Genomic DNA, 25,366 nt, shown 5'->3' with positions numbered 1-25,366 from the left:
GGTTTTTCATACATTTAAATGTCATTCTGTCTTTCTTTGGCTCTCCAGGCCCATGAGAGGAGGCGAGAAGCTTGAGCTCTCACAGCCAATGTTACCTGGCCTGCAGAGGGAGCAGCAGAGACCTCCTCATCTTCACCCTCCCCCTCCTCACCGAGCGTGGGAGCAACTAGGCCAGCTGTATGAATCCCACCTCCCTCCTCAGGGACATCCTGTGGTGCCCCTGCCCAATGAGCACTCGCTCCGCCTCCATAACGGAGGCTATGCTGGCAGTGGTGGTCCTCACCCAAACTCACATCTTCCACACACCAGACCCAACCAACTGCTGAAGGTGAGGAACAGACCTGTGTATCAGGGTAAAAAGGTTTTTCAGACAAAAAGCTGACAATGTTCACACTTTTGCTGTTTTCTGTGCTTTAGTTTGGGGGTCCTCAGGAGCAGCATGTTCCCCGGGGGCCACCATTGATGGGAGATGAGATGTGGGCTCAGGTGCACCAGGTAAGAGCCCTTTAATTGGCTACGATCATGTTTCATCATCTGAATACACATCGAACATCTATAGTCTGGCTGTCATTTCTGCTGCAGCCAGACAGGTTGAAGTCAAACTCCAGTCACAGACATTATCACTGAGCTTTGGATTCATCTGCTATAAAACAGATTTTACCTTTTTCTATTCACAGCAGAGAGGCTACCCAGGGAAGATGCTTGGGGGACAGCTGAAGAGACCGGGCCCTCCGTTGGGAGAGCACTCTGTTATCCAGCACGCTCCTCCGCCATCCCTGCACCCATTATCCCACCCTCCCTCTATCGAGGACTGTCCCAGCCCCAGCAAGAGGAAAAAGAGTTCAGATCAGGTATTGAATGCAATTTTTTCTCTTAATACCAAAAAAGCTACAACACATGGTCAGATTTTAAAGGTCTCTGTTTGCTCTGTCATTCTCAAGGTAAATTTTTGTATTGTTCCACTCCCTCTGCAGGTATCCCATCCTGGGCTTCAGCGTTTCCCTGGTCCTGGCCAGTCTTCGTTGTCTCAGCACCAGTCATCAATCCACCACCTTCCTCAAAAACCTGCCTTCTGGAACCCCCTGCACAAGGACAACAACACTCCCTGGCAGCCCCGGCCCTCTGACCGCAAGAACCCAACACCACAAGAGTTCCAGGTCCGAACAGTAAGAAAATATCACTTCATTGACTAAACGTTAGTTGGAGCCAGGGGTTAATATTTTATTGTTGACCACAATCAATAGGCAAACCTTAATTGGATTGAGTGCTGCCATAAAGAAGTATTGAATCTATTAGCTGTCTGATACTCAGAGAGTATTGTTCACTGTGTTGCACATAACACTAATTGATTTCCTTTTCCCTGCTTAGTTGAGTGCAGCAGTGAACAGATCCTTCTGTCTCTCACTAATAATCCCCTTGTTGCTTTCTTTTGGTCTGATTCAACAGGAAACCAACAAACAAAGAATGGGCAGCTATACACAGAAGTCCTCTCCTGCCTCTTCCACCGCTTCAACCCTCTCCCCTCCATCCAACTCCTCTCCAGGAAGCTACAACCAGGGATGTGCTCCTCAGCTCCAGAAAGACACATTCCAACCTCAGGCTGTGAACCATCAGTCGCCTCACTCTTCCTACCCCACCCCCGGCTCCAAACTCGGGTTGGCACCAACCTGCCAGGCGATGGAGCCTCGTGGTCCTCACAACCAGAGAGGCCCCCTCATCGGGGGCCAAGGTGGCTGCCAAGCTACCTCTTACACAGCATCTACCCCAACCAGGGGGGACAGAGATCAACACCTACACACCCAATCACCAGCAAACCCTCCTGCAACCAGCAGCAGCAGTGTGCCTTACAGCCACTTCCAGCCTCATCCAGGGCTGGGGCACCAGGGTCCCCCCCACCCTCCTCCACTTGCCAGCAGCACCTCAGTATCTCAGCAACCGCAAACTGGGCCCCACGAGGCCTGGAGGTACCAGAGCAGGCCCAGCAGTCACTCCCTGGTGAGCACAAGTCATTCATGCAGTGGCTCATTTGTACACTGTTTTTTTCTGAAATAATCAGGCTTCAATTTGAACCCAGGCACAGTTGTTAGAGCTCTTTGTTATATTTACTGATTTAAATTGCTCCCTATGTGTTTCTTCAGGAATCAAGCATCTACAGGCCTCCAGGACTGCTACCTCATCACCAGCAGAGCCACAATCAGGCCGTGGATAGACGGGTCCCCCCCCAGCATCACCATCACCATCACATCAATCCTTCTCTGCCTCCAACCAACTCCACCCGTACACCTGTCATTACCCCTAATGTTCCTGTATCCCAAGCCCCCAGCTCCATCAGTGGCTACAGCAACATCCGCAGCGCAGGTGACGCCACGGCAACCACATCGCCCCCTGCTGGCTGCTCTGTGAACAATGGCCGCACTAATAGCAGCTGGCAAAGAGGTCGAGAGCCAGTACTCCAATCCTCCACCAGTGCCGTCATTAGCTCCACCTCTCAGCTGAATGCTCTGCTTCATCCAGGTGGTCAGAGAGGACAAGCTCCCACTGCCAGCCAGCCTCACCAACAAGGCCCGCCCAGACCACAACAGCAGGGACCCACCAAGTCTCTGCCCGTGAAGGGTAAGACGTCATATTATCCTCAGGCTGAACTGGAGCAACCTCCTGCGTTTTCCTCCTCATCTTTGTTCTCCTCAGGGCACCAGAGGGCAGGGGACAGTGTTATAACAAGCAGGGTTTCAAATCCACTTCCTCGCACTCCTGCTACTTACTGCCAAGCTCCTTGCTCCACTGTCAACTCTGCGTCTCAGCCTTCTAATCAGATCCTCTCCTCCAGACTGGGTCATCATCCAGACTCTGCCACCACACAGGCGTACGCTCAGTCCCACCTTCATCCACCAGCTCCAACCGCTATCCCCCAATCCATCGAGGAGGCTCTAGACAAGCTCGATGCTGAGCTGGAGGGACACATGCAAGCTGAGGAACGGAGGAAGAGAGACCGAGAGCAGCAAGAGAGAAGAGCAAGAGAAGAGGAGAGGCACAAGAAAGAATGGGAGATGAGGCAAAAGCAGGATGAGGAGAGGAAGAGGAAAGAGCTGGAGAAGAAGGAGGAGGAAAGGAAAAAGAGAGAACTGGAGAGACAGGAAGAGGAGAGGAGGAGGAGAGAATGGGAGAGGCAGGAGCAAGAGCGAAGGAGGAGGCAAGAAGAGGAGAGGAAAAGAAGAGAAATGGAACGGCAGGAGGAGGAGAGGAAAAAGAGAGAATATGAGAGACGGGAGGAGGAGAGGAAAAAGCGAGAGTGGGAGAAGAAGGAGCGGGAAAGGAAGAGGAGGGAGCGGCGAGAAGTGGAGAGGCAGGAGCAGGAGAGAAAGAAGAGAGAGCTAGAGAGGCAGGAGGAAGAAAAGAAAAAACAATTACAACTGGAGAGAGAAAATGAGGAGAAAAGGAGGATGGAGTGGAAGAGGGAGGAGGAACTGTGCAGTGCAAAGGGCAAAGAGCAGACTGCTATTGAAAACCTGGAGAGACTGCTCTCCAGCACCTCTTCCCCAACACCCCCACCCCCTCGTCTCTCTTCGGTTGCTGCCCCTCCTTCAGGTCCTCCACCCCCCTGTTCCCAGGCCTCGCCCAGCTACCCCTGGCTGAGCCGCGGCGGCGTTCTCCCCGGTCCACCCGGCCAGACAGCCACCACCACGTCTCTTGTAGAGAGGCTGCGGCCGCCTCCGCTGACGCCTCAGACTGAGTACGCTCGAGAAAAGCAGAGGCAGAGGGAGATGTGGAGCAACAATGGCGGAATGACATTCAGTCCCTCATCAACACACAATACCTCAGGGATGAACCAGCCGGCGTACATCAACAAGCCCCCGGCAATGCAAGCCGCACCCAACCAATCCAAAGACACATCCAGGGAGAGAGACGGCAGCCATCACTCTCTCCCCAGCTTGGCACTTAGAGAGCCCCCCAGACTGTATCAAGCCTTCCCCAGAGAAAACCCACCACCGCCACCACCCTTATCCTCCAGCTCCACTGGAGGAATTCTCCAGCGGGTGACAGGAAGTGGCTTGGACCACGCCACCAGCGGCGACTCAGACAGCGCTCAGTTTGAGGAGGAGCCCTCGGAGTTGTCCACACTGCTCCCTGATGGTCTGGCAAACATAATGGCCATGCTGGACGAGTCTATCAAAAAGGAAGAGGAGATGTATAACAACGGCTCCTCAGGTCTCCTCGACAACTTTCCTCCCGGTGTGCTTCCTATCAAGAGCTACCTGTGCGCCCCAGACCTTGTGCCAGCGACGAAGCATCAGCTCAGCCTGGAAGACTTTGGATCCAACCCCCACGCTAGTCCTCCTGTGCTCAGCCGCCAAGGCTCCCTGGCATCCCCCTGCAGCCGGACGTCTTCTCTCAACGAGGAGGAAGAGGAATGTCTAAAACCGTCTCTAAATGTCTCCAAACAGCCAATGCACATGGGGACGGGAGTAGGAAACACCAATTACCGCCACAGTGACCTGGCTAAACTCTATGGCCTCCCCGAGCAGACAAAAAGTGAGGCTGATGAGGACGACGATGAAGAGGATTCTGAAACTCCATCTTGTTCACCACCACCCCAAAGACCCCACCTCCACCAGACAGGCGTCAACAGCAAGTCCCTAGCAACAGTCCTAGAGAACCAGAAGTACGTGTACCGAGGTGGGCCTTTTGGGAGACCCCCTCCATCTGCTCTAGTTGGGGTCAAATACTCGTCATCGCTGTCTCTGGGTCCCGATATCTGCCGTCAGCAGCAGAGTGGCTCCCCCACGTCCGATTCTACCAATCCACCTTTCAGTCCAGCTGTCCCTGCTCTAAAGCCCTCTCTCCCTTTTCTGCTGGAAGACAAGAAAATGAAAATGGAGGAAGCTGACATCTGGAGAGATAGTAGAGAAACTACAGAGGAATTCCTTAACTCTATCAAAAAGGAGAGTGTTCCCGACATCAAGCCTATTAAAGTGGTCAAGGAGGAGCAGGAGCTGACAACCATCTCCGAGTCTTCTCTGGCAGAGTTGGGCAAGAGCTGCGAGGTCATTCTTAGTCAACAGTCACTTCCTAAGAAGAACCTCCTGGAGAAATCTGACAGTCATGGCAGAGTGGAGGAGAGCCACAAACCTGACAAAGTAAAAGAACACAGAGATAAAGACAGAAACAGGGATAAAGAGAGGGAGAAAGACAAGAAGAGGAAGCATGGCCACAGTAGCAGCAGAAAGCACGAAGACCGAAAAGAAAAGAAGAAGCATAGAGAAAGGAGAGATGACACAGCGCTTTCATCATCATCGTCATCTTCCACCCATTCCAGCTCCAGCCACAGACGGCACAGGGACAGTAAGAGCCATAAGGAGAAGAAGGATCGCAGGATTCTCGGCGACCTCAACCTCCAGAGTAAGGAGGGCTCCGAGAAGAACCGCAGTCACTTTGAAAAGCGCAAGGAAGCATCAGGTGCCAGCTCCAACAGCGAAGGAGAGGCAGAGTGGACCTCACGCAGCTCTGGAGAAAGATCCTCTGAGCTCAGGAGAGGCTCCGAATCCGGCTCTTCATTAGGTTCCACAGACTTCTTGAAACTGAAGGCGCTGTCAGACGGGCCGCCCAAGGAGCTAAAGATCCGCCTGATAAAAGTGGAGAGCGGCGACAGGGAGACGTTCATCGCCTCCGAGGTGGAGGAGAAGAGAATCCCTCTGGAAGAAATCAGTGTCAAGAACACAGCCAGTGAAATCATCAGGTCTTGCAAGTAAGTGCAATGTGGATAAAGTATCTTCTAAAAATGGATTTGATGTCACCTTTTGTCAGGCTTTTTTGAATATCTCTGGGATTAATGAGGTTGGAAAATAAAACACCACATAGCTCACGGGGACATAAGTAGTGACCCAACCTGTTTTGCAACTTCACGTTTAATATGTTCTCTTTTCTCCTGTTCTAGGGGAGCCAGAGTCTCAGGGAAGTTCCGAGAATCTTTCCTGCTCCCAGCCTTCTCTGTGAAGCCCCTCGTTAACTCAGAGGAAATCATTCCGAGAGAGAAGCTCAACCCCCCTACACCCAGTATCTATGTATGTCACTACGTGCACTACATTTCACTTTACTTCAGCCTCTGACTTTGGATGTGATACATATGGGAAATGAAAGTTTTTGCAAAGAACAAGTAGCTAAATCTATGATAACATATCTCTTATATTTATAACTAATTATAACTTAGAATCCACTGAGCTTTTTCATCATCAAATACAAATAATGTGTTCGTGGAGCATAACATACAGTTGGCTTTATATTTAAAGTAATTGCACCCTCTTGTGGGGAATGAGGAAAATCTGTGTTTATTCAATTCAAACAACTTTATTTGTGCACTAACATGATTTTTCCTCTGCGTAGTTGGAGAGTAAGAGAGACGCCTTCTCCCCTGTGCTGCTGCAGTTCTGTACAGACCCGAAGAATCCAGTGACTGTCATCAGAGGCCTGGCTGGATCGCTACGACTCAGTACGTTTACACATTCAATTTGTTGACATGAGAAACTCGTAATCTCTACAAATCCTTTAAAGAAATAGTGACTCTAGCCACGTGTCATAGTTTTCAACAACCTCCTCACATTCCTCTTCTTTATGTTTAGACCTGGGCCTGTTTTCTACCAAGTCGCTGGTGGAAGCCAATGCAGAGCAGGCGGTGGAGGTGAGGACTCAGGTGCAGCAGCCTGCTGATGAGAACTGGGACCCCACTGGGACGAGTCAGACGTGGCCTTGTGAGAGCAGCCGCTCCCACACCACCATCGCCAAGTACGCCCAGTACCAGGCCTCCAGCTTCCAAGAGAGTCTGCAGGTACACATCTCACACTACACCTGCCAATAGCTTGGATACTGTTTCTATTACACAACCAGTTGATTTACTCTGCACATTATTGTATCCCTGTAATGGTTTTGTGTTGTCATGATTTGTGTCTTCAGGAGGAGAAGGGAAGTGATGAGGAGGATGAAGATGATGAGAAGGAGAAGAAGCCATCCAGCTGTTCTGATACTCCCATCAAGGACATCTCTAAAGATAGTAGCAGGTAAAGACACATTTCAAACCAAGCTAAACAGGAGCAACGCAATGTTAAGTAATTTGTAATAATGTTGTAATGTTCTTCTCCTCAGTGCTGAGCAGAAACCAGTGGGGAAGATCATAAAATTTGGCACAAACATTGACCTGTCAGATCCCAAGAGGTGAGCAACACATCAAACACCATCTGTTACACAATAAATGTCTTTCCACATGTTGCACTGCCCGATAGTGGTCATGTCTCACACTTCAGTACTACAGATAACTGTTGTTAGACTGAGCCCGTTGTGTCTCTGTGCTCAGGTGGAAATCCCAGCTGCAGGAGTTACAGAAGCTGCCAGCGTTTATGCGTGTAGCATCGAGTGGAAACATGCTGAGCCACGTGGGACATACCATCCTCGGCATGAACACGGTCCAGCTCTACATGAAGGTTCCAGGGAGCCGCACCCCAGGTAAGGGACCCTGTTATGTATTGATACTGACAGCAATACTTTTTTCTTTATTGCTAGGACAAGTTGAAATTTAAAATGGCTATTTGACAAAACCCTACCACGTAAAATATACCAATTAGTGAGAAACAATTTGACAAAACCCTACCACATGTTTGACACTGAGGACGTTGCGTGTTTATTCAACAGGTCACCAGGAGAATAATAACTTCTGCTCCGTGAACATCAACATTGGCCCTGGAGACTGTGAGTGGTTCTCTGTCCATGAGAACTACTGGCCGGCCATCAGCAACTTCTGTGAAAAGTGAGTCTACACAGCATCATTCAGTTTGTCAAGCACAATATTATACAAATGATGACAACTTACCATGTTTTGTGCACAGGCACGGTGTGGACTACCTGACAGGGTCCTGGTGGCCGGTGCTGGAGGACCTCTACAAAGCCAACATCCCAGTGTACCGCTTCATCCAGCGCCCGGGAGACTTGGTGTGGATCAATGCTGGAACCGTTCACTGGGTTCAGGCCGTGGGCTGGTGCAACAACATCGCCTGGAATGTTGGGCCTCTCAATGGTAAGAGTGCACCATCTAGTGGCAGAAAGAACACTTTAAGAAGACAGCCTTTTCTCTAACACTGTCTCTCTCGTGTGCAGCCTACCAGTACCAACTGGCCCTGGAGAGGTTTGAGTGGAACGAAGTAAAGAAGGTGAAGTCCATCGTCCCCATGATTCATGTGTCCTGGAACGTGGCTCGCACCCTCAAGATCACAGATTCAGACACCTACCAGATGCTCAGGTGAGTTTACAGACCTATACATTTTATTTTACTGTGGCAGGTGGTAGAGCAGGTTGTACTGAGACCAGCGAGTCGGAGATTCAAATCCGGCCCCCCCCTATCTGAAGTGTCCTCCTGTGTCATTGTACTGACAGAAACAAGAGCAGGACTTACTGATGTCATGCTCATATTTTGTTACACGCAAACATGCACGTGCTTAGATTTCCTGCGCTCCAGGAGTGCAGGATATCTAAGCACAAGCAGGGAGTGTATGAGTGAGAGCATAAAATAAATAAGTAGTTGATAATAGTAACTTAATATAAATATGTGTGTGTATGTTTACCTTCTTGTCAGACACTGCCTGCTGCAGTCCATGAAGCACATCCAGATCCTGCGGGACCAACTGGTGGCTGGCGGAAAGAAGATTTCTTATCAGAGTCGGGTCAAAGATGAGCCGGCCTACTACTGCAACGAATGTGATGTAAGTAGTAGTCAGTAACAACTAAGACAATGAAATAAAATCTACAGTTAACTGAAGGAAGCTTTAATTAACAGTCCATAATAAACCTAGCCAGGACTATTGGAGTCCCCTGCAATAAATCCTACACTGATAAATGTGAGAATATACATTACTTAGATATTGAAATGTATCTGTGAAAATCATTAATTATTAATTATTCACTATCTAATATATGAAATTTGTAACCTGAGAGTAAAATGTTTGTTGTGCAAATAGGAAGCTCTGCTGAAGGTGTACTGCTTAATTTCTCTAAGATTTGCTTTAAAATGAGTGGGTTATTAATATGCCAGAAAAAGTTTAACTGGTGCAATTTAGTCCTGTCTACTTCTTTTTATGTACATATCTATTTCTTATAAAAAAAACGTTAAGATATCTGAGGTCTTAGTTCTCCTTCATTAAAGTGCAAACAGCACAGCTTGGGACACATATTACATTAAATAATTCTGGGGAAATTAAATGAAATTATATGGTTAAAATATTTATGCTATAGTTTCTAACAGGATTACCCTGGTAGGATTCATCGCAGAGTTGATGTCATAGTATTAGTTCGCCGTTAAATCACAGTTTTTGAAAGTAAAAACATTTCCTTTCTCTGACTACACTGGGACTGTTTGTATAACTGTGTTCTCCTCTGCCACAGCTGGAGGTGTTCGATCTGTTGTTTGTGACAAGTGAGAGCAGCAACAGGAAGTCGTACGTGGTTCACTGTGAGGACTGCGCCCGTACGCGTAGCCCCAACCTGACCAACGTGGTGGTGCTGGAGCAGTACCGCATAGAGGAGCTCATGAGCACCTACGACTCCTTCAACCTGGTGAGTCATCACTTACCTCCGTCACTGCAGCTCCAGGAGGCGCAGGTTCATTTCTACCTGAAGTAAAAACAATTGTTGGTTATTCTGCTTTTATTCCATTATTTGCTAATTAATCCTGGGTTGTGTTTCTCATCTTACCAGGCTGCCGCCTCCTCCTCCTCCCGGTGACAGAGCTCCCCTCCTGCACCTCCTCAGCCATAACCAAAACTCCTGCAAGCCAGGACAAAAGACACAGTTTCACTTTGGGTTTCAACTTGACCATTCATTATTTAAGATCATTTTTGCTACTACTGCTAATACTTGCCGAACAGCCAGTTGAATACGTTTACTCATCATTACTGTTTACAAAAAGAAATACCAAGCCGCCAATAAAATACCCGTTTACTCTCAGATGGTGCTTTGAAACAGGAACCCTGGCAACAGTGAAGCTGAGACCCAGGGGGCAGTCGGTGCTGCCATTGAACAAACTGTGGAGTATGGTTTCAATGGTGCGTTTCTGTCAGAACCAGAAAAAACTTTTTCTGTCGTCGTCGTCTTGAATACTGAAATTTGTACAAGCTGTTTGCAATTTTTCTGTGAGGTGCTGTCTTTTTTTAAATAATTTATTGTTTTGTTTTTCTAAACTAGATCAGCCTAGATATATACCACGTTGGCCTTGTATTTAGAAAAGAGACAAAATAAAAAAATACTAATAAGAGATATGAACATTTTTCTAAAGCATTAAGAATTTTAAAAAAATACAATTGTTTGGAATGCTTCAAAACATACGGGTTTCAACGACTTTGGTTGTTTTGGGGGGGATTTCTTTTTTTGTTCTTCAGATTCTTGTATGTGTTGTAAATCTTGTGTTTTTACCGATTCTACTTTTCTTTCCTCTGGAGATTAATATTCAGTTGTCACACATCATCAGGTCTTTGTGTTCATTTTTTACAATCTCTGTATGAACTCTTGATCTCTTTTAAAAAGAAAGAAAAAATCATTGTCATCTGGTGTTTGTGTGTTGTACCTCTGATTGTTTTGTTCCGATATGCAGACTTAGTATTGCCTGGATTTTTTTCTTTTTGGCATTGTACATTTAATTTAAAAAATTTCCTCCTATTTATTGGATATCAATGTTCTCCCTTTTTTAATAGGGGTTGTACAAGTTTGCGATTTCTTTTCCTATATTTTTTATGGTGACTGATTGCTCTGTAAGAACTGAAATGTGGGGGTCGTGTGTGATCAGGAGCAGAGGCTGCTGTTTCTTTGGTGCTCGCCTCCAGACTCCTGTCTTTTTTTCCTGATATATATTAAATGATATCTTTATCTTGAATATAACACCACCTTTTCTGTAGACAATAGGCACACTGCTCACGTAGAGAAGATGACTAATGGAATGCTGTGTTTGTATGCTCATTGAGGAGAAAAAACAAAATGACTTTTTCCAGTGGTTTGAGAAGCGGTAATTTTTTTATTAAGTAGGGGGATTTTAGACGAGATTTTAATGATTTTATGATATCTGTTAAATATGATAACGGGATAGATGGTGCTAAATGTTCTCTTTGAACAACATTTTTTTCTGTTTGTCTTCTTAAAATGAGAATTCTATTTTTCCTGTTGCAATATTACCTTAACCTTTTCCTTCTCTTTGTGGTCATTTATTTATAACTGCACTGTTTAGAGAATCCACACAGACATACTTGCAGACACACACACCAAACTGAGCCAGACATGTCTTAAACACTTGTGAATTTGTGTGACATTACTATGACTATTAATAAACGCTTTTTGATAAATCCAGAAACGATCTGATTTCTTCTCACATCTCATCAGCCACGAACGTTACAACCTCAGTCATCATCAGAGACACAAAAATAAACAAAGACGAACCAACCAGCGTGAAACTTGGACTGAACTCGACTCCCTTATTGTAATCACTGTAAATCAAGGACAAAACAAATACGCAACTGTACAGCAAATTATCCTTATATGCATGTAGGGTATATTTACAAAGTATTCAGACCCCTTCATTAGATAAATGGGTTCATAAGGCTGAAATCATGGCCAATGGTGCTCCTACAAAGTTCTGTATTTCGTTTTCTCCTACTTAAAAAAATTATTCCACAATTTAAGCTTATAAGTTGTCAACTTCAGTGTTCGTTGTTTGACAGGAGTAGACACGTTGATTTTACTGCACATCATCTTAAATGACCTCAGCAGCCAGCTCACAGCCTGCCTTCCAATGCTACAATAACAAATCATATCCCTCAGACGTGACAGATGTTTGGCACCGTTTTCAACCATATCCTCACTCCTGAGCTTTCTATTGTTAGAGAAGGATGTGAGAAAAGTTCAAGTCGATAGAACAGTTTCCATTTAGACATCATCATGAAGGGTAAATGAAAAAAACGAGGTTGTACAAGCGGCCAAACTTCACAGATGGCCGAGCAGGAAATCGCAGGGAGCAGTAACAAGACAACCCGGACTCAAGTTTCCCTCATGATCACTCGAATTAGAATCAAACACTTTGAACCCTATACACAAAACGCTCCTAACGCTTGTTTTTCAGTTATAACAAAACATTAACCTCTCACTGTATCTTGTAATTGATTTTACTGACACCACTTCACTGCCTGTATGCCAGTGAAAGAGTTATTCTATATAATTATAAGTGTTTTATCATTTAAGTATAATCTTAAATGTTTGGCACCAGAAAGCTGTTGCTTGTATATTTCTAAGTTCGGTCTTGATAGCGGTTATTAAGCCTAGTTGTGTATAAACTTTCAGTGTTCAAGCAAAGTGACAGGTCGGATTGTCCTGAGGTCAAGTTGGAGGCCATGAGAGGGACAGAGGAATAGAGGGCTAATTAAAGGAAATCCTGCTTCAAATCACACAGGAAGACCACCTCCATCTGTCTGTCTGTTCACCCTGCTGCAGTCAGGTGACACAAGAGGACGTGTGCTTTTCCAAAGAGAATACTTCAGTAGTCCAATCACAACAGCATGGTGTAATCATGATGAAAAAAAACTTTGAAGTGTATTTATGCTGCTCTTGTAGAGCTTGAGATGAAAGATTATGTGCCAACTATTTCATCTGTAATCACAAGTTTCCCACAGGAGAGTCCTTGTGAACTCGTCTGTCAGCGGTGATATAAGACAACGTACTGGTATAGCAGTTAGTCCCTCATTCTTCACTGTAAATATATCACATAATTGTTAATTTAATGCTTCATCTTGTTTTGAAATGATGGAACAATCTATGTTTAGGTTGAAAAAAGAGGACTGCAAGGAAGTAAATAAACAGTGGAGCTCAAAGCAGAGGAAAAAGGCTAGAAAACCAGGATCAGACAAGACTAATTATTGAACTTGCTCTGATCTTTTTCTCATCATTAACTGATAACCATCTTCCTCGAACTTTGTTCTTGTTATTTCATCCTGTTTTTCTAATCCTATGTTCGACCAGTCTTTATCTGAGCCACATCTCCTGATAGTGAATGTATGTTTCATCATAAGTGGTAAACAGAACAGAATGACGTCTCTATTCATAAAGTATCTCTCATGAAGCTGTCATGTGTTTATCTGACTTGACCTGATGTGTCCTCTGGTGAATTCTGATATTATATATCAACATCTAAACCAATGTGAAACGGGATACATTATTTCTCACATTTAATGTGTGGTTGGGGAGGGAAAGACCACCAACGATGACAAAACGTGAAACTTAATTAATGCATGGAACCAACTTAAAATAAAAATAAAAAATAAAATATGAACTCAACATTGCGTATGACAGAAGTCACAGTATAGTATGGCATTGAAATCTGTGGCACTTTCTATAATTTTTTGGACGCCATGCAATTAGGGTTGCAAAATTCCGGGAATATTCAAAGTTGGAAACTTTCCATGGGAATTAACGGGAATATACAGGAATAAACGGGAATATATGGGAATTAACGGGAATAAACTGGAAATGTTGTGGGTAATTTATACTAACTGTATTTACCTTGTCATATACAGACATAAATATAAACATTTTGTTTTGTCAAAGGCTGATTTGAGCCCTGAGGAAACTTTGGGCACTTGACCATACGCTTCTTCATCGTTGTGTCATTCTTAACATAGGTCTTTGCACGTGGCATTGTTCTGTAGAATAAGATGAGAAAAAAGTTTGTAAAAAAACAATAATGCAATGTCAGAGATATAAATAGTTAGCCAAACTATTGCAATCGTCTGTAAACATATTTTACAATTGATGGATAAATTAATGGAAATAGGCTAGATGAACAGATGAACAATCCTCAATAAGCATGCTAATATATTTTCCTGAGTAATATCATCGAAACTTACCTGACTAGTCCTGCACACTACAGCAGGCCTCAATAGCCCTGCTGTAGAGTGCAGGATGCTGGGAATGATCTGTGCATGTGATGGAAGAATGCACAGTGGAGGGTTGAAATTCAACGTGCAGCGTGTGCTGCATTCCATACATCTTTAAAATAGAGTTTTGAATGTTGTTTTTATTGCTCAGCGTTTAATTTGCGTAGTTTTTTTTTTTTCAAAATTTTCTAAACTTCCCATGGAAAGTTTCCGAAAAGTTTCCGGAAATTTACCGGAAACTTTCCGCCCCTTTGCAACCCCACATGCAATACCATGCGTCTGAAAACTGATAAAAAAAGTCATAGTATAGAATGGAGTCGGAAACTCATTAAAATGTCTTTAAATTTGATACAAACTTTAACTTGGACTCAAAGTGGACTGATTAGATGTTGAAGGCTGTAGGTCAAAGGGACCTATGGTTATTGTGAATGATACATATTAAGACTGATATATGGGAATTTCTTTACATCTACCACAAATCACTTGGATTCACTGATAAATTGATTAGATTTCAGTGGTCAGGTGGCTTCAAATGTTTCTGGCCTCCTGTATGTGATATTTTAGTGACTATGTTTCAGTGTCCTTTACAGGAATCTGGAAAAAAAGTGTGTAGAAATATACACAGAACTGCACTGGTTGGTGTTCCATACAACCTCATACAAGTGCAGCCATTCTAGTTTTACAAGGTTTAAATTCTATAAAATGTGATTAACCCAAAATAACAAATGTTGGATAAGTAACAAGGATGTAAACACACACTTAAACATGTTGTGTTCTTTACCTCTCAGAAAAAAGGTTTTAAAAACAGCTTTGTCTGTTAGGGGATATAACTTTCACACCACAAGGAGCCAAAATAAAGAACAGTGCTAAAGGTAGATTCAATTTATGTCATAGAATGCTTCTTTTGCGATCGTCGTAGCCAGGATAAATAATCTCTGGTCTGACAAATAGTAAAAAGGTGGAAAATATCTTCGACAAGGTGCCAGGTACCCGGTTTAGTTAAAAAAGGTCCTACTGCCTCTCTTCTTTTTCTTCAGTTATTTTAAATTGGGTCATATTATATTTGTCCTGTTTGAATATTGGCAAAGTGTTAAATGAATAAGCTTAACTTTTGGACACATACAACCAAATAAAACCACCAGAATAAATCTGATATATTTTGAGATTTGAGATAATTAATATCTGGGTCACATCATTATGGTCTGAAACAAAGCTTAACCTACTATTTCGTTCAGCACAGTGCTATCTTTTCTCCACTACTCTTAACACACACATTGTCTGTCTCTGCTGCCCTTCCCCCTCGTTTTCTGCTCTCCTGCACCTCAACTTATCAGGCAAGCCGCCTCACTCTGACCCCTAACATGCAACACCCAGCCCCCACTGCAACAGGCATAGGGTAAGGGGGGGGGGGGGTTAATAACTTGTCTTGGATATGACTGGTGGAATCCATGTGCTGAGAGGAGTTGTTGGAGAAAGGCCGGGGGGCTGATAAGCCTTGTGGGTGGAGAGAAAGTGGGATGGATGAAGGGAGCGTGGGAGGAGGGAGGGAGGGAAAGAGAGAGCACTGTGGACACGATTAGATGGAGGGGGGTAAAAAGAGGAGGGTAGACAGAGAAGTTTGACATACTTAAGACAAAGGCCACAGAAATTGCAAGTAGAACTGTTGTCAGTAGACGAGGAAGGGGATTCTGCGTGCTACGACTTCATCACCGAAGAAGAGGAATTTGATGCTGCGCGTGGAAAAAAGACAGACACTATCAGTTCCACTGACAACTCTGGATAGTGGCGAGAAGAAGCAGCAGGAGAGCAGACTGTGGGAAGCCAACATACCAGCATACCACCACTAAAAAGATAAGGCTGCAAAAACACTTTTAACTTCACAGAAGGAAAGAAGGGAAAAGTAACCTTGGTTCTGCTCAGGCAGAGGAGTCAAGAGTTTTAAGAATAAAAGGAAAGTACGAGAGCTTTATTGAAGTGTAAGAGGAAAACAGAAGTAGTCTCAAGAAGAAGTAAGAAAAGCAGCAACAACCTGGAGGAGGAACAGCAAGAGGTCCACCGGGCCCTACAACACAATGTGAGTACAAGAGCTGCTGCATCACTCACATTTAAATATTATTCTGACTGAATAAGCCATAAGAGCTTATGTACTTCTGATGTTCACAATGAATGAATGAAACACAAACACTGCTCTGTAGTTATTACACACGGTGAAAACATGAGAAACTTTGAATTAATTCCCCGCAGCTGCTTTGTCTCAGATAACAGAGCTAACCAACAATGGACCAATAGGATTCTATTATCCAAGCAAAATAACAGTAAAACTGGCTGATCATGTACATGAAGGAATGCATAGCATTACAGACGAATTTTGAATCAAGATGTATTAGGTGACCACATACCACCATGTTGTAACAACATTCACTGCATGCACCTTTCTGCCTTCAAAATTGCTTAATGTGGATCAAATGATGACATGAAATGTTATAATGGGAACAGTGAGTAAAGTGGGTGGAGCACCTGAATGTATTTTCAGTAGGGGTCCCAATGAGTCATCTCTCACGCTTAGACTTTTCCTGCTGGTCTTTCCTGTGTGACCTTCCACCCCACACTAACACTTTGGACAACAATGGGAGACGAACAAAAATAAACAACATTAAACCACCCAGGGCAGCATTATAAATGATGTCTTCCACCGCCACTGCCAATATCCAGTGAGTGTAAACAGTTAATGAGTTACTCAGAGATGTCCCCTGTCTGGCTGGGGCACCACTGTCTCCTGACCTTTGAGAAATGAGGATATCCCGTCCCAATCACAGCTGTGGATCACATTCAGACCAAAGTGAATGGAATTTGAAATTAGCAATCATAAAAGTGTAATAACACAGAGAGAATGTTAACTGATAAAACAAGGGGTCAGTTAAGAAGCCAGGGCTGATCCATAGTCCCCTGATGTTTTGAATAATTTATTGTTATGAGGCCAATACATATAGATGAATTGATATAGAAGTTTTGCCATTCATCCCACATCACACACACTGCAGGCAAACAGTGGCAATTTGTGGTTCAGTATCTTGCACAAGGACACTTTCGGCATTAGAAAGAGGGGAGACTGATACCAACTGCCAACCTTTTGGGTAGTGGACGACCTGCTCTACCTCTTAAGCAACACCCAACCCCTGTTAAGTGTTTCTATAGCATGGCAGAAAACTATGGCAAAAAAACATTTAGGCTTTCAGAGAAAATAAAATGCAAATTATTAAATACATATTGGCCCTTTCGTTTTTGCCCCTCAATTAGCATGATATAACCTTTTTTTACATGTTGTTTTACAGTAAAGAACAGACAAACACTGATCTATTAAGTTGATGTATCAAAGCAGTAAAATTTCTGCATCATATAACTTTATAACTTGAACTTTAAAATCATCTGTACCTAATTTAATATGCTGGTGCGACAACACAAACAAATAGTGCATATGTAGGCAACACCCACTTGAAGACAAACAGACTGATGTCACTTAGCCTTCATCTCTCTTCTGCATTATTTACATAGAGCAATTATTTTCCCCTTTCTGACGAATCAGATCTGATAATGGGGCAGATAAAATCTCTCAGTGAACTTGAAGCCTTTGAAGGGTCAAATTTGTTTGGGTTCAAAAGTGCTGCCAGTCGTGCTATGATCCGTTTTCTTCAGATGTGTTTTCTCCTAATAGTCAAACACACTCTTCTGGATTCACACAGTTTCTACACATTTACTCGGTTTACCTTGTCACGGATTTTGATAAATAAAAATAGTAAAACTGTCCATCTCCTATCACTTATGCATTCACTGTATCGTCCTGCCCACAGTTCACTATGAGTATGAGTGGTACTCTAGAGAAGGGGGCCCACCATCAGACCTTGGACCTGTCAGAGGAACTGCCGCCTCATCACCACCATCATCACACCAACCACCACCACCACCTGCACCACTCTAACTCAATGGCCTCCACCACTGCTGTGGGTGGAGGCAGAGACACACCTTCACGTGTGGTCGTACCTCCTCCGTATTCTGCAGCAGAAAGTGGTGGTGTGGGCAGTGAAGCTCCTCTGGAGTTGAGGGGATCCCTGGACTGCTGGGCCTGCTCCGTACTGGTAACAGCTCAGAATCTGCTGATTGCTGCAATCAATGCCTGCCTCGCTGGAGTGGTGTTTGGCACCGTCCTGACGCCAGCCATCGTCATGGTGGTGTTTGGCTTTCTTTGCCACTCTACAGTAAGTAAGGGGAAGACAGGGTAAAGAGGGGATGAAGGTTTGTGAGTAGTCTATGCATGTCGAAGGCTTTGATTTTTAATTTCGCTCTTTTTCTGCAAGACTCAAAGACTCGCTAACAGAAAATATTGAAAAGCCTTAATTTAACTAGCAGCGAAGGAAATAAAAATCATCATCCAGCAGACATTCAAAAGCAGCACAGTGCTCTTTACTGAGAGGGAGAGTTAGTTAGACTCAAAGCTAACGCATACACTTGCTCCATCTAAACAAATGATGAGTGGAATGGAGAGATAGCCACATCCATCTTTTTATGATAGGCTTGAAAGTCTTAATCTCACAACTTTGATCCAAAGGTTTGAAATAGTTCTGCCTGGGGCTGCGGGTGGGGTTTGGCTCCAACAGTGAGAGGTTTCATAATCAGATAAGTTTGAGGTTTTCTCAGATGTTGAGAGATGGATGAACTGCAGGGAGGCAAAGGGGTCAGGAGTCTAGGGAGCCAAAATGTTAAGACTGCTAGGTAGTTAGCCTGGGATTAAAGAGCTATGAAATATGAAAGTACATAGATGTGTGTGATAAGAACATGAGAAAAATATACTGTATGTAGCATACCTACTAAATGTACATGTAAACAAATTAAACTACTGCTCCTCTGAGCAAGTAAACTTTATACTGGACTAACCCAAGAAGTCATGATGGTTTAGAGAGTTTGAATGCATACCAATGGCATTTCTGTTGGCTGAGGACCTCCTTAATGACCGGAGAGATCAGGATTCTCTCTGTTCTCCTGCTCTCACAGTTAGACCTCATGTGACAGCAGCTTAGAAGGGGATTAACCAGGACCTGGGAGCATCGAGAAAGGGGGAGAAATCCAAAGGAGAAAAATAGGGTGAGAAGAAGTTGAGAAAGAAACAAGGGTTAAGTATTTCGGGATCTTTAACTTGAGAAGGCTACACTTTCAACATATTTGAGGAACATTAGTAAAGAAACCCAGACAACACAATACTCCACAAGCAAAAACACTCTTATGGCCCTCACGGTAAAAACCTGGCTTAGCTCTAGAGCCATACACGAGGCCTCACCAAGAACAAACAAACATGGGCATACTTGTGCGAGTCTGATCTATTAACACTCCTACCCTTAAAGCTGCCCTGCACTCTCTTTTTACCCTGTATTTTTTGTAAGCCATGTACTACAGTTTAAACCATCTCTTACTTGCTTCCTCTGTCCCTCACTCCAGCCTCCAGCTGGTATTTCTTTCTGGCCAGCTCTACATCTATGAGACAGCATGCAGATTCCTGTAAACAAATAATTATTCTACAATTCTAAACTTAATTTTCTAAATATTTATGAATCAAACCATCACTTTGACCTACCTTATTGAATATTGATATTAGTGATCTGGGATTTCCTGAGATACATGAGCTATTATCAGCTTAGCTATTGTCCTGTCAACATGCACTCTACTATAATAAATACTCTTCTCCCTCCAGAGCTCGCTCAATCCTGTAAACCTTTTTTACTCCCTGCATTTTCCTCATGCATTCAAATGTTCACTTCATCCTTCATGGGCCGATAAGATGAACCAGGCCTGCTGTCTTCTATTCCTCCCTCACACTCAAATCCTGATCCCTTCACCTCTTCTTCTCCCACTCCCCCACTGATGCTGCTAAGCAACAAGTACTCTGACGGTGCTTTGACTTATACTGATCAGCAGCTTTAAATCTACTTGACAGAGGGATGGAAATTATGCTGTTTATTAAACAAGTTGCTAAAATAGTATGATTTCTTGACAAAGGTTGTGTTTAGTGTGCTACAGATTTAGATCATTCATATGTGAGAGACTCACGACAACCATAAGGTGTCTGTCCACACTTCATACACACATACCACACAGTGCACATCATCTCCTGTCTTAAGCCGTTATTCCCAGCACTTCACACAAGTATTGAAATATTTGATGCTCTCTATATGAAAACGTAACAAAAAATGTGTAATTCAAATATTGTGAACCTTGACTAACATGTTAAATTTGATTAATGTATTACTGAAACAAAATATTTATCCTGTAGAAGTACACAAACACCATATCTAGCCTGCATTACTGCTTTAAAATGTCTGTACTAGAATGTCTAATGTTATAATTTAGGAGATCTCTCTCAAAGTTGGGGTTTCATTGTTGCATCATCATATTGTGTATGTTGCTGTAGTTTCATTGAGACACAGAGTCCCTGCTACTTGTGGGCTGAGTTACTCTGAAGCTGCACCTGATCTTCAACCTCACACTGAAAGCAACATAAGTTTAATCAAATTCCAAATACTAGCTGATGTGGTGAGCAAGATATTTACTAGCAGAATGGAGGATTTAAACTGTAAGTGTGAATGTGTGCAACTGTGAGAGTGGAGCATTCTTGAAATTGTATTTGTGTCAGTGAAGCTGCCCTGGTCAAATAAAGGTATAAAGAGGTTGACATGGGTGATACACGGACCTCATCAACAACCTTTTGCTGTGTCATTATGTCCTTCTGTTGTCTTTACAGGTCCGCCCTCATGGGACGACCCCCTACTGCTCAGACCTGCTGACTGACGGAGGCTGTGTGGCTCTACTGGTGGTGGGCTTCCTCTTGGTGACCCCACTGCTGGTCTTGGCACTGGCTGCATACTGTCGCCTGGCCCGACACCTCCAGCTGGGCCTGTGCTTCATCCCGTACAGCCGGGCCGTGTACAAGAACCTGCCAGCCACGCGACACCACGGCATTTGCACTGGCTGCTGCGGTGGCCGAGATGGAGCTGAGAGTAGTGGGAAGGGAAAAGTGTGGGTGTGAGAAATGGCAGAGAAAGATGAAAAAGATTAGATGAAGAATATGCAGGGACTGAACATAAGGACAGGGAGAGGGAAGGGGGTTGTAGGGGATGAGTAGAAAAAGCAGGAGATAACCAACTAAACATTCTGGACGACAAGTTACATCGTTATAATTACTATTAACTCACCCCAATACTTAGACATTATTTACAGAGAAGAAAAATATAGAGTGTAATAGCTATTTTAAAATTTCAAGACAAAATAAATGGGTTATATTTATAGGAAAATATTCAAAGGTGCGTCACAAAATCTGACTGTCAAGGTAACACAAAGAGCTATAAACTTAACATGTCATGATAAAACAAGAATGCATCTCATCAGACCTGCATGTGACCTGAATTAACAAAAATAATAGAAAAATGGTTGTATTGACACTAAACATTACTGTATCCTCACATGCATTTTATTATGAATCTGTGTCTAGTGTAGTTTTGTGTAAAGCCAACTATGACTGCAATTTCTTGTATTTACTTGTTTTTTAAATAAAGTTTTTGGGATTCAGCTGGGGTCTGTCCTGTAGTAGAATGAGTTGAGTCTACTTCTAGGAAAAGGGAGGGGTCATCTAAGAGTTTTCAGATTGACCTCAGTACCAGCCAACACCATTGTTGGCATCGTGACTATAGACGTAAAAAAAACTCACATTTCTGAGTGGCACGGAAACTACACAGCTTATCTACACAGTCACTTTTGTCAGAAAATATCCCTAGAGAAAACTGGGTTTGAAACCTAATTGGAATTTTGAAAATGCCTATAGGTGCAGCCACACATGAGACTAGGCAGATACAACTTCTTATTGCGCACTCAAGTGGTAAAAGAGTGGAATTACAGATAACAATAAAACACTTTTCCCATTAAAATGAACATGTAAAGAATTAGGTACATTTTGGTGTTGAATACAGACAGGCATTGAAATAAACACGAAGACATTCCATCTTCACATATAATCATATTTATTTCTCAATTGCATGGAACAATACTTTGTATTACAGAAATAAACGTATCCAATTTATTTTGTGAGCCACTGTTAGTAACTATAATCACTGATTGAATGAATTTTTAAAAATGGGAGATAAAGACAGCACATTTTTAACACAGACATCTGAATCGCTATCAGTAATAACTTCCAATCATACAAGCATTGCATTCATGTGGTGTCAGAATAATCAGATAAATTAGCTCCCCTGTAAATACCTTCATTATATCATATATATTCTTCTTCTCAATTAAAAATAGGTACTTGCCTTTTTAGCTATTACTAATTCAATAAAGAATCTGTGAAGACTGTGATGTTAGTCGCTTGAGGAATTCATTTTTTTTTTCAACATGTAAATCAGGGGAGAGCGCGAACGCAGTCCCCCACTACCAGAAATTATGCAATCGAGATTCCCACATTTGGGGAATTCGCAGGGGTCAATACAGCCGAAGTGCAATGGCTATACCTCGCCCTGGGTGAACCACCTTCTTGATCATGGTATCTCCCTTGCCAGGTAAGTATGAGTTGTACACGTCTCGTGGAGCAAAGCGATTCAGCCACACACTACTTACACTCATGGTTGCACAAAAATAAGCAAAGTGGTAAACATCGATGATTGAACCGATTCGATATCAAGAGTCAGTGGTAGGAATAAAAATAAAAAACATTCAAAACTAAACGTTTTATTTGAGCGTTAAGTGATTTCTTATTCTCTCCCACAATGCTTTGCGGTATTGTATTACAGTAGGGGCCAAAAGAGTGAGACCACTTCCCCGTTCAAGTGAAGGAGGAAGTGGTCTCAGAGTTTTGGACCGCACTGTACGCGTCACATGGCACGCCACTACCGGAAATACTGTTTCACATAAACCACTTCGTTCACGGGTGTCATAAATACTCTAATATACAAACTCAACTTCTAATAACTACAAGATAAATAGTGGTGACGTTTACAGTGGCAGTTTTACTTTAACCCGTCTACTATAGGAGAAACAACGTTAAGTGACGTATTCTAAGACAACACAAAAGAAGCGGTGGCGCCTGCTGGTGGATGCACACAGTCATTACACCATTATTTGGAAGTTTGGAAGTCAAAATATTGTACAAATCCGCATAGGTTTTATAACAAGACACCGACTCTCTTTTCATGTTCTCCTCTAAATTAGTTTATTCGCTGTCATCAACTATTGGAAGTTAAATAATAGCTAAATAACATTACACAGCTGTTTCAACGCCAGTGTCTGATTAGCTACGAGATGCTAGGCTACAGCTAGCTCCCCTTTACAGAAGTTTCGGTTTGACAGCGCGCATCGTCAATTAACGTCAGTTAACGTAAAAGCTCATGTTTCCCTCGTCTTCAACACAACACGTAAAGCGACACGAGTGAGCAAAGTGTCACCGTCAATAAATGTTTCTGGAAGTTGTTCTTCTCACCTGAGAGTTGAGGGTCGACGTGCGCCATTAAAAACATTCCTCCAAACCGCCCCCCACCCCAAAAAAAAAATAAAACCTCTAATTTTGTCTCCAGCCCCATGTTGAGTCGTCCTCTGGTTGTAATCGATATTTCCTCAAAGGTCTTCAATAAAAATACTAAATAATCGTTGAATCCACAGATATCAGTGGTTACACTCGGCCTCAAAACACATAAAACGGATGATTCGCCAATGACATACAGGTGCACGGGGGTGTGAAAATTACCCGGATGCAGATTCAACAACATACTTTCACAACAGCAAAAACAATAATAAATACAAATAATAATATATACACACGGTAATACCTGTAAGGAGAAGTGAGGGAAAGATAAGACAATTCAAACGACATGTCTGTTGTTGAATCTGAGGTAACTAAATTAATGGGTAAACATAGTTGGTGAATTCAAATTTCAGGCAGCACTCCCCCACTGATGCTTTGACTTAAACTGGTCAGCAGCTTTGAATCTACTTGACAGAGTGATGGAAATGATGCAATTTTTAAACAAGTTGCTAAAATAGTGTTAGTTCTTGACTAAAGTTATGTTTAGTGTGCTACAGATTTGGATCATGCATATGTGATCAAGACTCACGACAACCATCTGAGGCCTGTTTCAGGTAGCTGGTTTAACATACTCTGAGTTTAATCCTGCGCTCTGAGTTGGTCGACTCAGAGTTCAGGGTTGAAAAGCAACTCTGGGTTTTCGGTTTCAGAACAGGTGATCAGCGTTGGCTTAATCAACTCTGAGTGTGTTCACGCTGGGTTGGGGGCGTGCCTGTTGACTATAAAGAGCCATCATCAATGGATCTCTGATAACATGATCAAACATGGACCAAAAACGTAGATCCAGTTACTTTTCACCCACGGAATTGGAAATATTAATGCACGCATATGCCGAGCAGGTACCCATTTTCACCAAAAAAAGTAATACCGCCGCGGCAGCGAGAGCGCGAGAGAGAGCTTGGCAGGAAATAGCCGAACAAGTCAATGCGTGAGTAAAATAAAATAGTAAAATAAAATAAGAGGAAAGTTTAACATCTTCCACTTTTTCAATATGTAAATTGTGTGTGTGTGTGTGTGTGTGTGTTTGTGTCAATTTACACAGGAACAACCCGAGTTGCCCCAAGAGGACTTGGCAGCAAATGAAAATGAAGTACAAAAATATAGTTCAAACAGGTAAACTAATGTTTAATTGAAATCAAATCAATTGTGCTGTTTTGCCTGCTCTACCTAATTTAACAGCTATATTCAACATGTGATGGGTCTATATTTAAGCAGTAAATGTAAGTAGTACATTTCTCAGCCACCCCAACACTGCCAATATTTAATAGGATTTAGATATATTAGAAGGCTACTCCTAGGCAAAATGCATTATATGTATGTATGTATGTATGTATGTATGTATGTATGTATGTATGTATGTATGTATGTATGTATGTATGTATGTATGTATGTATGTATGTATGTATGTATGTATGTATGTATGTATGTATGTATGTATGTATGTATGTATGTATGTATGTATGTGTATATACATATATATGTGTCTTCAAAATAGCGCTTACTGAATACTAGGGTAACATTTTCCTCCATGTTAGCAAATCGAAAAAAAGCAGAGGCCCGGAAGACTGGAGGGGTCCACCACCTGCAGCCCTCACAGAGGCTGAGGAGATGGCCCTCAGCCAACAGAGTATGCGTCCTGTGGCTGAGGGCATCCCTGGAGGGAGCTCCTCTGATCCCCCCACCCCCCAGGATAGAAGTGCCTTTATCAGAGGTTGGTTATTCAAAATAATTAAATATGTACATGCAACCCAGCGCGTTGCAAATTAGATGGGGCAATATTCTGGCTCAAGTAATAATTTCACTG

The 25,366-nt window shown here is 43.1% G+C and overlaps 2 protein-coding genes and 1 non-coding gene across 5 annotated transcripts in view; 2 read left to right on the top strand and 1 right to left on the bottom strand.

Moving 5' to 3' along the window:
* The window catches only part of kdm6ba (lysine (K)-specific demethylase 6B, a), a 45,682-nt gene extending 34,308 nt beyond the window's left edge, over positions 1 to 11,374 (top strand). For 2 of the 3 annotated variants that reach the window (XM_061066024.1, XM_061066023.1), the window contains 18 exons: positions 49 to 328; positions 418 to 495; positions 678 to 851; positions 975 to 1,166; positions 1,447 to 1,995; positions 2,139 to 5,743; positions 5,933 to 6,059; positions 6,379 to 6,484; positions 6,615 to 6,820; positions 6,946 to 7,049; positions 7,135 to 7,203; positions 7,343 to 7,491; positions 7,678 to 7,792; positions 7,872 to 8,059; positions 8,140 to 8,281; positions 8,615 to 8,741; positions 9,421 to 9,591; positions 9,733 to 11,374. In XM_061066024.1, coding sequence (XP_060922007.1) covers positions 49 to 328; positions 418 to 495; positions 678 to 851; positions 975 to 1,166; positions 1,447 to 1,995; positions 2,139 to 5,743; positions 5,933 to 6,059; positions 6,379 to 6,484; positions 6,615 to 6,820; positions 6,946 to 7,049; positions 7,135 to 7,203; positions 7,343 to 7,491; positions 7,678 to 7,792; positions 7,872 to 8,059; positions 8,140 to 8,281; positions 8,615 to 8,741; positions 9,421 to 9,591; positions 9,733 to 9,759 — 6,409 coding nt within the window. In that variant the 3' untranslated portion in view covers positions 9,760 to 11,374. The remainder of the gene's footprint in view (positions 1 to 48; positions 329 to 417; positions 496 to 677; positions 852 to 974; positions 1,167 to 1,446; positions 1,996 to 2,138; positions 5,744 to 5,932; positions 6,060 to 6,378; positions 6,485 to 6,614; positions 6,821 to 6,945; positions 7,050 to 7,134; positions 7,204 to 7,342; positions 7,492 to 7,677; positions 7,793 to 7,871; positions 8,060 to 8,139; positions 8,282 to 8,614; positions 8,742 to 9,420; positions 9,592 to 9,732) is intronic. The other variant, XM_061066025.1, reaches the window with a different exon arrangement.
* A 4,212-nt stretch (positions 11,375 to 15,586) lies between these two features.
* On the top strand, positions 15,587 to 21,491 carry tmem88b (transmembrane protein 88 b). Its single transcript, XM_061066464.1, has 3 exons — positions 15,587 to 16,020; positions 17,795 to 18,199; positions 20,734 to 21,491. The coding sequence occupies exons 2-3, from the start codon at positions 17,801 to 17,803 to the stop codon at positions 21,016 to 21,018; spliced, it is 684 nt and encodes a 227-aa protein (XP_060922447.1). The 5' UTR covers positions 15,587 to 16,020; positions 17,795 to 17,800; the 3' UTR covers positions 21,019 to 21,491.
* Positions 21,492 to 22,387: 896 nt separating this feature from the next.
* On the bottom strand, positions 22,388 to 22,551 carry LOC132996405 (U1 spliceosomal RNA). Its single transcript, XR_009677117.1, has one exon. It is a non-coding gene; the product is annotated as a U1 spliceosomal RNA (small nuclear RNA).
* Positions 22,552 to 25,366: the final 2,815 nt, after the last annotated feature.

This window comes from Limanda limanda, chromosome 22, assembly GCF_963576545.1.
Source record: "Limanda limanda chromosome 22, fLimLim1.1, whole genome shotgun sequence".
Taxonomy (NCBI): Eukaryota; Metazoa; Chordata; class Actinopteri; order Pleuronectiformes; family Pleuronectidae; genus Limanda; species Limanda limanda.
This window is presented reverse-complemented; position numbering and strand designations above follow the sequence as displayed.